The sequence below is a fragment of the Seriola aureovittata genome, chromosome 11 (assembly GCF_021018895.1).
Source record: "Seriola aureovittata isolate HTS-2021-v1 ecotype China chromosome 11, ASM2101889v1, whole genome shotgun sequence".
Lineage (NCBI taxonomy): Eukaryota > Metazoa > Chordata > Actinopteri > Carangiformes > Carangidae > Seriola > Seriola aureovittata.
This window is the reverse complement of record NC_079374.1, coordinates 21,516,251-21,531,547: the sequence shown is the minus strand read 5'-3', so window position 1 is coordinate 21,531,547 and position 15,297 is coordinate 21,516,251. Positions and strand designations below refer to the sequence as shown.

General features: G+C 40.5%; 1 protein-coding gene across 1 annotated transcript in view; it reads left to right on the top strand.

Moving 5' to 3' along the window:
* LOC130178108 (transmembrane protein 163-like) overlaps positions 1–15,297 on the top strand; it is a 61,581-nt gene that overhangs the window by 31,509 nt on the left and 14,775 nt on the right. Inside the window, exons 3-4 of the mRNA XM_056390226.1 lie at positions 13,439–13,482; positions 15,168–15,259. Coding sequence (XP_056246201.1) covers positions 13,439–13,482; positions 15,168–15,259 — 136 coding nt within the window. The remainder of the gene's footprint in view (positions 1–13,438; positions 13,483–15,167; positions 15,260–15,297) is intronic.

Below are 15,297 nucleotides of genomic sequence, written 5' to 3'. Positions count from 1 at the left end.
TCTTACATCACTCACACATTACGCTCCTAACTGTGACTGTAAATCTGTTTTCAGATCAAGCTCATTGAGTGCACAATACAGTGATTGCTTTATTGGGCTGTAGCCACTGCAGACACTGATGGAGGGCAGCTGCTGCTAATGTGCTGCTATAGATACTGTACATCCACAGGGTGTGAACTATGGGTTGCTTGGCTCCTAACGCATGACATTTTGGTATGGTCTCAATATTGACAATATGCTATTTATGCCAGGACATTGTATTCTTCTGTATCTTGACCATTGTGGATCATACAGAAAATTAGGCTGTTACTGTCACTCGTGACTTGGTTCTCCTTCTGGCCTTTGTACTAATGTATGAACCGTAGCACTCAGGAATACGAAGGTGTACTTACTCCACACAGGAGAGTGGATCAGTTAAATGGCCTCTTTGTCTCTATCATAAAGTGCAGTACTGTTATTACTGAAATAAACAGCATCTCTCAGCACTTTTCATCAGTTTTCCTCTTTTTATTCATATTCTTATTTATAGAAATAATGATAAATAAAGGCTACATCAAATACTTTACAGAAAACGTTGTATCTGTCGTTTCTGACCATGTTCTCACACTGTGCCTCCCGTGCAGATGAGGTGAGAGTTGAGTCGGTCTGAGTGTGGCTGAGCTGGTGTGTGTCCTGCTGGGATTATCCTCCCTATCCAGCAGCTGCTGAAAATGTTACACTGCTCTGTGTTGTTTACTGTTTCTGAAGACTCCTGCTCTGCGGGCTAAAAAAACAGTGAGACAAATGAACAAACTCTAAGGCAAACAACTTCGTCTGGAGCTTTCGACAGCATCACACTATCTTCATCAGCAGAGGTTGCTCAGTTGCCATGGAAGTGTGGATGTTTAAACTGTCTGTGGTTTTGAGCAGCTCTAGGGCTTCTCATCCTTGGTGACTTGAAAAGCTGAACATCACAGTCCAGCCTTGACTTTAGAAAAACATTTTAAAAATCACTTTCAACTCAAGGCCCATTTACACATTTATTTTGGAGCTGCACACAGCTGCTCCTTGTTTTTTCCATTGCTAGATTTTTACCATACATTGTGTGGCAGGGTCATTTTCTAAACACCAAAAAACCTAACCCTGAATCCAGCACAATATAATGCATAGAGCAAACGTACCGTAACAGATGTGGGTGATTCCTAGTTGTCACACAACGCTTTGTATAAGCACCAGCTGGTAAGATTCAAGTGGTGGAATTTGCACCATTTCTATTATTTTGGTTCGTTGTCAACTATTATTCTGTTGCTCGATTGGTCCAGCACTGGCAACGAATGTTCAGGTTGGCAACAAAATCACAAACAATAAGGAAAGAAAATAAAAGACCGTTCTGAGAAGGGCAGTTCTGCCAGTTGGAAACTTGCTCAGTGTTGGCGAAGCTTTGGGCTCTAACAAGTGCATTTTAATGTGGGATTGTATCTTTGAGGATTCGAAGCCAGAACAGTAACACTCATTTGGAAGCTACAGAAAAGAAAGAAAGTGTTTGAAAGTCCATTCATTCTTTAGTTCATGTGGCCATTTAAGGATGGTATTTTTTTACCTCAAAAAAGAAAATACATCAAATGGGAAGTTACTTTGTGTGATTTTTGAACAAATTCTTACCTCTTATGTCATTTATAATGAGCTCCTTTGATGTAGATGTTTGAGAGTTGAGCTGTCCTCTGATGTGTCAGATGAGTCTCAATTTCAGCTTCATTCAATTCTCAGTTTAGTTCTATGTTTTTATTGTAATGACTCCCATAGAAAGAAAAATACAGCAGCTTGTTAGCCTAGAATACTGAATGTAACCGAAGCCATAACAGCGCAGTGCACGAGCACATGGAGTAATATCCACAGGGATTCAATTAGCTGTTGTTTATGTCATATTGTAATGAGGAAAATTATAATTCACTTTTAAGGAACAGGACACAGGCAGGCTGGAGAGTGTTATCATTTTATATGTTGAGATTATTTAGATTGATAATCTTCTCTATCTGTATGCTCTTGTTACACGGAGCCACTGACTCTCATTATGTAGCCTTTCTTTGTCCCTGCACTGAATCCAGTTACTGACTCACAGCTTATAAATTGCCAGAGAAAACAGAGTAAAGTTATAAGTCACAGTCACAGTTTTTTTTAGATCCTTAAAACAAATCATTCTGTCACACACCCCGTCTATCAAAACGAACCTCAGCTGATCGACAGCACTGACTGTCACCGTTGTGCAGCTGAAACACAACAACCGCAGCCAGAGACCTTGAAAAGAGATTTTGTCTGCTGCTAATGAATTTCCTGATCGCACTGTCACATTGGTTGCCACAAGATATTTTTTAACTAACTGCATCGCAGTAATTTTCCCAGCTGTGAGCGCATTAGGAGAAAATGAATAATCAGTAGAGATGTCGTTGACACCACCACAACCCATTTATGACTCTGCTGGGTTTTGCTGAACTATTATTCCTGCCTAATTCCCAGCTTTATGTTTAGAGCTGTGATTAATAATGAACCCTGTGTATGCGCTTGTATCTTATTGCTTCACCAAACACATTAGTGTCTTAGTCAACCGATGACACGTCTCTCTCTCTTGATATTAGCGCAGAATGAAAATCCCTGAAGTAAATGCTTTTTCTGGAAAAAACATGACCTCCACAGAAAGTTTCCTAAACGTTTCCAGGATGAAGCTCTTTAAAACCTGCGGGTGTGTACGAAGCATTAGTCCAGTCAGCCGTGTGTGTGTCCTGGCTTAATCTCCGCATTGAACCCCACTGAGTCCCCAGTGGGCAAAAACCGCTCACAGATGGCACCTCACTCTATGTGCCCATCCATCGACTGTAGTTCAGCCCCAATACAGATCAATACTGCCAGGCTACTGTGAGGGGAGAGGGCTGATGAAGAGAGGAGGTGAGGGACTCTTACTACCCTTACTGGTAGTAAGAGTCAGGAATATGGGGGGGGTGTTAATGTAGGAAAGAAGAAACGCAAAGGTGATTGAGACGGGGGGCGGAGACAGAGGAGAAAAATTAAGGAGCAAAGTGTATGGGATGGAAATAGATAGGGAGTGATAGGAGAGGGCAAAGAGAGGAAGGGAGGGAGTGTGGAAGGATGATTAACGGTCAAACTAAAGTGGGATGAAGGAGGGAGATGAATGGGAGGATGAAGACAACTGCAGCAAAGAGGACAAGAGAGAGACAGAGCACGACGGGCCGAAAGACAAGCAAGGATTTCTCTCCTAGATGACAAGCAAGGACAGAGGGGACCAACTGAGCCCCCCACAGGAGCGGGGCAAAGAGGGAAAGGACAGAAGGGGGGGGGGGTTAAAAAAGAAGGAGACAGGAGGGAACAAGAGGAGAGGAAAGGAAGGGAGGGACAGAGGAAGAATCCCAGTAGGGTTTTTCTGCAGGGTGAACTCAGCCAGCGTGCAAGGCGAGGTGCAGAGCTGAGCCGAGCCAAGCAGTAGGTCCTGAATTATTAAACGCAATATTTTGCAGCTGAGCAAGCGGCCGCAGCCATGTCGGATGTGTCTGCTGAGGAGGCAAAGGTTGTGTCTGTGTGTGTGTGTGTGTGATGCCTTTACATGTGCACAGACATGTGTTTCTGTGCTTGCAATATAGCTTGTGCTTTTTGCTTAATGGTCTTATTTTATGATTTTAACTTGCAATTGCTTGTTGCTTATACATACTGTGTGTGTGTGTGTCTGTGTGTGTGTGTGTGTGTGTGTGTGTGTGAGAGAGTGTGAGTGTGTGTGGTCAACCAGAGGGAGTGTATGCCCATTTAGAGCTGCTAATTAACGAGGAAGGAGCATCCTGAGGGCTTTTGTTTTAACTCCCTGCCCCAGTGGAGAGCAACCAGCAATTTAAGACACATACATACAGAAAAATACACACAAACACACACACAACACACACACACACACACACACACACACACACACACACACACAACACACACACACACATTTGGTAATGGGCTTATGCACACAAATACTACTACTTTTTTTCTTCATTTACGTTGTGATTGGAAATGTAATCTCAGATGAATTTTGAGGGAATGAAGTGAGATGTTTATGTGCTGGCTGTGGTCAGTATAGAAGGCAACTCAAACAAAATGCAGAACTGAGACCAGGGTTTGCATCTTGAATCCTGTCAGCACTTTGGTTAAGGCTAACGAAGATCCTTACAGTTAAATGTTAATCATCACATCACATTTCTTTATTCAGATCCCTGTGGTATTTCCTTGTGCGTGTGTTAAACCTATCCATGATCTTTCCCTAACGTAAACCATCCAGCCAGAATGCATCTGAAAGAAGATTTTTGTAAGTTTTGCTATTGCTACGTAGCTAACGTTAGTATCAACAGCTGTTTATTTACCAGTCTATAAGAAACATTGCGAGTTCAGCATCGAACTTCATTCCTCTTAGCATGCGAACCAGCGTATCGCCACTTTCCGATAGCGACTCACTGTAGCCTCCAATCCACCCTGAAGACATAGTGCTGTATTATATATAACCTCTTGTCTTGTAAACACATCGATGGCTGAAGCTCTTGTCAAGTGACAATCACCACCACCTGCTCCCGTCAAGAAACCACGTTTGGCGGCAGAGAAAACTTACAAATAGCCCCTTTAAACCACCTCCTTACGTTCATCTTGAATGCTTCTTGCAGGCATTTACATTTGGTAATTATTATTAGTAGTAGTAGTATTTTAGTTTTTTGTGTAGGACTGATAGTTGTTCAATCCTTAGTGTGAATGCGGTTTTATACTTACTTAGACATTTGCATATTTCAATTCACATGCAGTGTATTGAGTTTTACATAGATTTTTCATTTGAATGCCAACATGTTTAAAAGCTGCACTGGCTCAACTTGTTCATTTTCAGATAAAAATGAGTCAGTGAGTGAAAACTGAAGTTTGGCTGGAGCTGACATTTCTCATGCACAAGATTTTAAACCTATAAAATCAACAGCACCTCTAACAGTGGGACCCTGCTGCACAGTTTCAGCCCAGACAGGTGTATTTGCATAAAAATCTTGTTTAGTCCAGTTTTAATGATGCATAATTCCTCCTCATTGTCTGCCCTCCCCCCTCCCATGCCCCCTCCTCTTCCTCCTCTCTGTTCAGCTCTCTCCCTCCTCTCTCTGGCCTTTTACTTATACCTGCCTTTGTTTACCATTCCCCTCGCGTCATTACTTTCTGCAAACAGCAGATCTTCCGTCGCCACACAGCCCAGTTATAAAATGAGCTGCTTGTGAACTACACAACTGTACTTCAAACACTTTGAATCCCTTTCCTCATCTTGGGAGCGTTAAGTGGTTTTCCTTGGCTTCAATAAATGTGTCTATTGGGAGTCTTTTTTTTTCTCAGAGCACTAACACATATGAGTCACCTCGATTAGATTGGAAGCTCAGAGAGTCGCTGATTGGCAGCTTAAGAGTGGCTCAGTATTTCTCTTTCTCTCTCTCTATCTTTCTGTCGTTCTTTCTCTCACCTTTGTGTTTCTGCTGCTCTCTCCCCCACACTGCCTCTCTGTCTCCCTCTGTTTGTCCGTCCATCTGCCGCCCTGTCTGCCTCTTTCTTCATCTGCCCCCTCCTTGTTCCCTGTCTCCCAGATTATTCCTTTGCTCCTTGTGGTGTAATTGAGTTTCCACGTCCCTGAATTGAGCCCTTGCCCTTGAGGAACAGAGAGGAGGACGCAATTACATTTTTGTTTGGCTGCAAATGATTCTACTAATTCGATATGGACCATTTTCATAGAGTCAGCAGCAGAGGTGGGTTGATGGATGGATGATGGAACAGGAGGCAGTCTGCACCTGTCAGCACACAAAGACTCAAGCAGTGTGGATTGTGACATCTGTCCTCTGTGAGATTAAACACATTTATATCTTCAGTAACATCTCAGTTATTAGTGTATGTTGTAGTTATTGATAATAATGGAATATTGTGTCAATGAAAACTGTATTTTATTAATTGCTGTTCGGGAGGAGCGCACACTGTTTAGTGGTTGAGTTTTTGGTACACTATCCCTTTTCTCCCTAAAGTTAGTTAGTTAAGCTTCAGCACATAGCTTTAAAAACCACATACATACAGAATGAATAAATCAGTAAAATAAAATGGGAGAAGATTTTTGTGAACGCACAGGTAAAAACAGTGGGTGAGTAGCAGAGCCAGGCCTTGTTAGTTTACATGTAACCAGGGCTGTAATGATGATCCTCTCTATGGCTGACATGTCAAAGCAGTGTGGCCTGGTTGTCCTGTTATTTGAAACTTTATTTTGTAGTTTAGTAACACCCCAGAGTACCTTTCCCCGTTAGACAGGAGGTTCTAAACGTTCTGTCTAGAGATGCTAGTAAGCCTGGTGAAGGTGGTCGGGCATTTTGTGTTGTTAGCTCTGATTCCAGCCTTGACTGTTCAAAATTACGTTCTACTAAACTTTTATCCTAGTGATGTTATTGTGACAATATCATCACTGACATTTTTCTTTTTCTTTTTGGTTGTTGAATAAATGAATAAAATCAAAGAATTAACGGCAGTGCAGTCACCAGGAGGTGGTTGGTTGAGGTGGATGGTTGGTGTACAAAGTGACCGTCCCTAACAAAAGCACTTTGGCTAAGGATTAAATGTAAACAAACACCTTGTGTATGAAGTCATTGTATTTTGTATTAAACCAGACCTTGATTTAATAACCCTGTCTTAAATAAAAATGGTTATTAATGCTGTAGTCACTACAAGTAGATGTTCACTGCAAGACCAGTTGTTTTGGTAGAAAACAAATTAATTGTCCGTGAACATATTAGTGATACAACTTATTTGCAACTTGCCAAATATGTAAACATTTCCTAGGTTAATAGAATATGTAAATCATATATTTTTATATATACAGTGGGTCACAGACAGACCAATTGGAATACATTGTAGCAGCTCACCCATGCAGACAAATCCAACAACTTCATGAACTTTTTGAATGAATTTACAGTGCTTGTGTATTTTCTCTCACGATTACATACAGATTCCTTTACTGTGTGTGCAGTAAGTTTTGGATGACATATGTATTTTCAGTCAGATGCATGGGGTTTACACTGAAATCCCTTGTCTCAAACATAAGAATTCATGTATATTTTCATTCAGAACATAAATAATTCAAGAAATATTAATACTTATAGGAGTATTATAGATGCTCATGTGTTTTTGCACACAGGTCCGCAGCACCCTCAGAGTCTGCTCTGGAATTGAAGTCCTAACAGATACGGCTTCATCTGTCCCTCTATCTTCTGCTCATAATCAGTGCCAAAAGAACATGGGGGAGAGAGACAGAGAGTGAGAGAGAGGGAGAGAGAGAGAGAGAGAGAGAAAGAGGGTATGGGTGTTAAGTGTTGGCACTGGCCCCAGTTTTTGCATAACTCACTGATAATTAGGGTTTTACTGCTGCCAAGTCGCAACCATTGCTACAGCTATGATGAGCTATCTGACTGGACTGTAGGGAACATAGAATAGAATAGAATAGAATATAAAAGACTTAATGGCCAAATCGTCTGATCAGGGTTAGGATTACAATTTCTCATAACACACACACACATACACACACAGCACAGCACACTGTATCTGAGTGTTTCCCCTTTCTTGTGCTTTTGCTTCTTCTTTCACCTTCTCATCTTTTTACATTTTAGTCTCCTTCTTCTCCTTCTTGATCATCGCATCCACTTCTGTCCTCCTCCATTCCTCGTCAGCGTCAGCCTCTCCTGATCCTCCTGTTTTGTTTTTCTTTTCACATGCCTCCCTCCTCCTCCTCCTCCTCCTCCTTTGCCTTCCGCTGTCCTCTCCTTGTTAGCACTGGACATGGATACTTGCCTTTCTGATTAACTAACAACCCAAAGGTTGTTACACAGAATAGTGTCTGCTCTCCCCGTGGGAGGCATTGACTTGCTGAGGAAAATGAATAACTGGGAGAAAACCTGTTTTCAACTCAGTATGATATTAAAAACCAGTGTGGCTTGAAGACCTTGTGTACAAAAACTGCCCCACGTTTTTTTTTAAATTACTGCACGTGTAAATTAAGAAAAGATAAGACAGACATGAGGTAAATGAAAGTAGAAATACACCCAAGGTGGTGATGAAGCTGAGGAGTCGTAACTGCTCCCCAAATGAGTTTCTAGACAGATGACACAGACACAGAGAGACGACAGCTGTTCTCTCTGGAGCTGAATACATTTTAAACACAGCAGAAACCAGAAAAAAGACTGTGTGTGGATGTATGTGTATCCGTGCACGTGTACGTGTGCACAAACTGCTTCTCCTGTGAAAGTGTTGATTAACATTCTGGCTGACTCACTGCATTGCTTTTGAAGACAGAGGGTCAGATAAACGATTTATTATACAGTGAGAACAGTCAGGCTCACGTGGACAGAGTTTGTCCACAGAATTAATTTGAGATTTTCAGCTAATTTATTCTGTCTCTTTCCTTATGCAGTAAATCATTAGTTCTACGTGCTTCAATACTTTGTTGTGATTGTAAAATGAGAATTACAAAGTTTCGTGTCATTTCTTTTTTTTTTTTTTTAAATCTGAACCAGCAGTAGTTTCAGTCTATGAGCTGCCATAAAACCCGACAACTAATCACCACAAGTCATTTCTTAGTAATGTGGAGTCTGTGCGATAATGTGATACACTATACATTATCCACAGCATTAGGAGAAAATGTTGCACGTGGCCTTGAAGCGATGACAGGGTTTTCCCTGATCACTGACACAATGTAGTCACAAGATTTAAATCGGTCAGCCATGTAGAAATTTGAACAACAAATGTCTCACATAAATATACACAAAAAAAAAAATATATATATATAACTACACATTATGTTACATAATCACTCTATTTAGCCCTGTTTGCTATTTAGCCAATATCCTGAATCGTATGTGCTCTTTAGCACAGTATAACAGATGAAACCCACAAAACTAGGCTAAACACATGACTGTTTATGGGTCAGTGCATCTCAGCCAGCAGGTTCCAGCTCTGAACTCTTTTATCAGAGGGTCTCTTGGAATGTAGACAGTCACACATAGAGGCTTTTGCATCCATGAGCCAATTATCGCAGGTCACAGCCTACCACATCACTGGATGTACACCCAACAGCGTGAAATCCCAGTGAAGATAACACAGAGTACGTATGGGCTTGAAGAACAAAAGAAAAGAGAGGAAGAAAGACCTTTCATCTTACTTTTGCACCAAAGATTATGTCGTCATTTTCCAGACAGCACCGGCTTGACTCCTCTAAGAACTGGGAAATCCTGGACAAGGGTTCCCCCGAGTAAAGCACTGAGCATTAAACACTACCCAGTAGGCTGGGATGATGGTTTCCAGGACAGATCCCTAGAGAACGGGTGGCCAAGTAGTGAGACTCTAAGGGCCAAACACTTGTCAGTACAACTTTTATATATGACACCATGCATATACTTGTTTATAAGTGCGCACATAATCACGCACGCAAACACCCTAACACCATCTGTTTACATGTATGAGTTGTCTGTTTGGTCTTTTCTAAATGGGTCAATGCACATCATCTGTCCAGGGGGCCGCTACGCCAGTCGCTCTGTATGTATTGATTGAAACCTGAATCCGAATAGAAGATGTCCCGGTCTGGTTGGTTAGCTCCTGATCCTGATCCAAGACAGACTGTCATGTAACTGCTGTGTCATACTGTGTGAATGGGTCCACTGCATGTTAAATGTGCACTCAGTAGACCCAGATCATGCTGCATGCACTTTCTACAGTTATGATGAAAGTCAGAATACTGTATGCCCTCATTAAAAATACAACCTGTGCTCAACGTGGATTTCTCCACACAGGGTTGACCTGTCAGGGACTCTTTTTTTTTTTACACCAAATGACCCGCAAACAAGTTGAGGGCACGGGATGAGAGCTGCGCATTAAGCTGTGTCTGTGTTTTTCAGTGAGAGGCCAGTGTTGCGTGCACACACCAACAAGTCTGATCATGAAGTAGAAAGTCGCTGGATGTGAGACACATTATAGAAAGCGCAGTCAGCTGCAGATTAACCAAATGTGATTAGCTCAAATCAGAATAACAAAAATCCAGATTATTTTTCTATTACGGTATTAGTTGAATTACGAGTAATATTCTCCCTTTATACTTGACTCTGTATGAATACAGTGATTGGCTTTAAATTCCACATCAACCCAGCAAAACACACATGATCCCAGATTATCTCCCTTTACAAAACCAGATGAATTGTGCTAGACTGGAACTGAAAGATGGTTTCAAATGTAATGCATTTCTTATAAACATTAAATACTTAAGACTATACGCAACAATCAAAGCTAATGTTCTTTAAAAAACACATTTAGGTTTTACTTTTTAAAAGTTTGACGTTCAAAAAGGTCATTCACATCATCTTCTTCCAACTGAAGCCTGCAGATCAAAAGCAGTTGAAACACGGCAGAATATTTTTGTGTTCATACTTGACACTTTTTCAGGGCTTTTCTGTAACAGTCTAATGACATTAAAGTGAATTTATTTTCACAACTCACACAAAGACTTTTCTCTTAATAGACCTCAAATCATAATTTATATCTTTATAAAAATTATGCTTTTTCAATCATATTATTCCTCCACAATATTTTACTGTAACACTTCATGTCTGACAATGTGTTCTCCATGGGATATGTTTATATGATGTACCTCACATCATATAAAAAGCTATATAGAAACAGGAGATCTTGACTGTTCAGACTCATACAGTTCACCTCAAAACTGAGCTTTATTCAGTTTTTACCAAACCTCTTATGAAGACAAGCACTGACTTTTGGTTTTGCTATGGAGTTTTTTTTGGCAGGAACCAAGACACAAAGCAGAAAAACACCAAAAAGTGCAGGCTGCCTATAGTCTCACAGAGATTTCGTGGTATTGACCTATAACTGTTAACAGGATGTTTGTTAGCATGTGTTTTCAGTCTTAATTTATTCCACAAAAAAACAAAACTATGTGTCACCAGATTGCTCATTATTAAATGTTTGCACATCAGATAAGCTAGCAAGCTGCTTACATTGCTCAAACTGAAAAAAGAAAATATGCTAAAGCATCATCACAATGGTACAGAAGAGTGAGAAGTCGCCCCCTATCTGATTTTTCTGTATTTGGTTCTTGAATCCATGCGAAAGCCGGCACACTCTCTGTTTGGCTCGGTTTCTGGACCGTGCAGATGGGTCAGAGGCTCCAGAGATTTCGGCACAAACTCCCTGTGCGCAAAAAGACTGTGAGAGAGTTTGTACGTGAGAGAGAAGACAATCGAGAAAGAGGATGTGTGAATAAGAAAAAGAGGGAGACTGTGGGTGACGGTCTCCAGGACAGAGCGAGACACACACACACACACACACACACACACACCATATGTGTGTGTGCGAGTGCGTGTGGGCAGTCATGTGTTACACGGCCAGCCTGACTAGCACCAGCTGTCTTGTATCAGGGGGTCTATCTGGGACTGCCCTCTCTTTTCACCTTCTCTCCATTTTCTCTTTTTTTCCCCTCTTTCTACTGCCCACCATGCTTCCCTTTTTTATATAACAGTAACTATATAACTCTAGTTCAGGCGGAGGTGAGGCTGCAATCATTAAAAGAAATGATGATATATGTAACTTACATTTAAGTATTTATCAGTGTTTGGCAAAATGCAGCGTCACACAGTTTCTGGCGCTGTCACACAGTGAAGTGAAGCTTCAATCAATAAAAGACAAAGCAGCCAAAACAGCCACCTCTCAGAGATGTGGCAAGAAAGAAAGAAAGAAAGAAAGAAAGAAAGAAAGAAAGAAAGAAAGAAAGAAAGAAAGAGATATGTGTCGAATGAAATCAGAATCCGAGAGTGTGAAAGAAAAAGGGACACCAGGAGAAAAGATTGGGAAGATGACAAAAACAAAGCACGAGTGAGAGGAAAAGGATGAAAGCTCTGTTGACTTCAAACCAACTCCCAGCTTGCCCTCAAATCTCCTGTTACCATGGTGATTTAACTGACGATATGGTGTCCCCTGAGACCCTGTCCTGAAAACAAAAAGGAGAGAGAGGGAGAAGCACAAGGAGAGGCAGAGGGGCAAAATAGCCTAGGTAGGCTAGACTGGGCTCTGCAAATGAATGTACAATCCCCTTTACCCCATTAATGAGACCTTCATTCATCCAGGATCTCCGGAGCCTTCAGAAGGATGTTACTAAACACCAGACTTTCAGAAAATGCCATGTTTATGTTACTAAATGTCAGGGCTTTAGATCAAGTTATAAACGGAGCTGAGCCATTCTGTCTGGAATATGACCCAGACTGACACACGTGTACTGTGTGACAACGTTTATTGATAGCAGCATCTAAAACACAAACATACGCAGAATTTAAAGCAGCACGGATCCATATTTTCATATAAACAATGGATCAAAATGTCATGTGCAAGGTGTCGCTCCTATAACCCAAATTGCAACCTTTAGCTCATTGTTTTGGTTTTACTGCCCACAGCTTTAGTGTTTTGGTTCACCACTGTCATCAGCCTTGTTCACAGACACAGTAGGCAGCTGTTTTCCACAAGAAAAGAACTCTGATAAAGTCAATCGCCCAGCGCCAAACAGCAGACAGCAGGTGAACATAGTGGAGCATGTCGCAGCTAAAGAGCCAGATATTTTCCTCATTAGTTGGCGGAGACAAGATAAGAGCTAAAACGTGAGTGAATATTGGGCTTTTATTCATCAGGTGGCCAGAGGCACAACTTCAAATGAATGCTAACACATTAGCCATATCAACTTAAGATGATTACATGTCAATGGTGTGTTTATGGGTTGTTTTGTGGCCTCCTCTTTCCCAAAAGCATCAGATTTAAAGGACTGCATGCAAAAAAAAGGAATTTTGTGTGGCCTATAAATAATAATTTAGATATTTGAACACTGATGAATGAAGGGGAAGAGTTTCCTATAGTATTTCAGCTGCACACAGTACTTTGCACTACTTTCTAAGCATCTGTTGTTACATACTGTGAGCTCCTGGTATGAATCATCCACCACAGAAAAAGCAGATGTTGCTATTTTCATCTGTTAAAAAAATACACATTCAACAGTTTTACACTTTTTTTTATTTCATGTTGTCATTTGGTCCATCAGAGTGGTATTTCACTTTTCACATTCAATAACAATAACGAACTCAAAGTGAAACACCTCATTATCCTGTAACGAGTCATCGTGTAATTATTCTTCATTCTGCATTGTGAGCATATGATACGGATGCAGCAGGTGAAAGCATATGAAGCATATGAAGCATATGAAAATATAATTGTAACGTAGCATCAAAACGAAGAGTATCTTGTTGTCAACTAATGTTATAGAAATCACTGACGTCACTGCTCTCTCTCTCTCCCTCTCTCTCTCTCCCTCTCTCTCTCTCCACAGCTGTATCATTCATGAGACACAGCGCGTCAGCCTTTGGATTTGCTGTGAGTTCCACTTTCCTTCTTTCCTCCATTTCCATTGATTAATTAGTCATAACTTAGGTCTCAGTGATTTATTAATGAATCCCGTTTCCAAAGTGCCTGTGGTCCCTTTGTCTCCAAGGTAACAGGGCAGAGAGGAGCACACGTTGAGTGTCAAAATGCTATCTGTGTTTGCTAAACAGATCTGCAGGCTTTTACCAAAATGAAACTTCTTATTGCTTATAATTATTTAGAGGAAATGACTGAGAGTCTGGTTTGTTTAAAAAAAAATAAGCCTTAATAAGAATGAAATCATCTAGGCCACTGAGGGGAAATGTGATTAGCATAATGTGATAGAAATATTATAAACCATTATCTTCAGTGCTAGCTATCTCCTTATTAAAGATTCGATTTTAATTAGCAAGTGCTTGGCTGTCAATGGCAGTTTTAATAAAGCGGTAAGAAGACAATGCAAAGGGGTTAGATCACAGCAACTGATCTTTGGTAGCTTTAGCTGCTACGATATTGAAAGTTGACATTTTTTACAGGTACATTATGTGTCTTGAAAATGAACTGATAACAATCATGCCATATTTTATGATCTAGCTTTAGGGCAGACAAGATTTTCTTTCAACTTCCTTTTGAAAGGTTAATTGAAAAACGAAGCACAAAGTCATATATTATGTTCGTAATAATGTTTATCACCTTGATTTCCCTCTGGCAGTCAACACCAGTCTCTTGGTTATGCATTACAATGTAAAGCACTTATACATGTATATATCTCGTATATATTTCACTCTATAGCAAGCTAACTGGTGCTTTAAAACCATTGAGACGTCTTAAATGAGAACTGAATATGTGCCCAAAAGATCTGTGTCTATTTTTATTCCACTCTATTCAAGTAAATATATTATTAAGTGCACTTTTTAAGTTACATTATTCTTTTTTTAAGAGGATTTTCACAGTACTGCTAAAATATATGAAGTCATTTTATTTCAAACACCACAGACAAGATGTTGTCCTACACAAGGACAAGCAAGCACACAAAACATGTCAAAAATACAAATGAATGAAAATAAGTAAATTTGGTGACCTTATTAGGTTGACCTTAAAAGAGACAGGAGAGATAAGAACTGTATATACTGGCTGATCAGCCTATTAGTAACAGAAAGGGGAAAACAATACAGACTTGCTAAATACTCGATACAGAGAAACAACATTCCCCCCTATGCTGTTACGGCTCTTGGTCTGGTCCATTTCTTAGGCCTCTGTATTTAAGCAGGCTCCAACCTCAGCTACCTTTTTTGGCCAAACCAGGAGGACTGACACAGCAGACACAGTAACTCAAACACAAAGAGAAATCAATTAATTCAGCTTTCCAAACTCGTAATGACAGAACAAACCAAATGTGTGCACCTCATTTAGAGTACAGTGGCATCAAAATGTAACAATAAACTAAATTCTAAACCAAAGAAACTGATGGTGTTTTATGAAACCTAAAGTGTCTGCAACGAATATCAACATTGTGGTAATGCTGTGGGAAAGTATGTGAATTTGTACCTTGAGTTTGGTGAGACTGGATGAGTATTGCCATCTTATGGAGTTTTCAGCTATTGATATCGAAACAACCAAACAATGTATTATTCCAATGCTGCAGCTTTCTCTCTTTGTCTCTCTCCTTGATTACCTGGTTTCTCTTTCTGCTGTAGTTTGATGCCACGCTGGACGTCCTATCATCAGTCATTGTCCTCTGGCGCTACAGCAATGCAGCAGCAGTGCACTCTGCGCACAGAGAGTATATGTGAGTACAGAACACGGTGCTAATTTAATTAACGATAA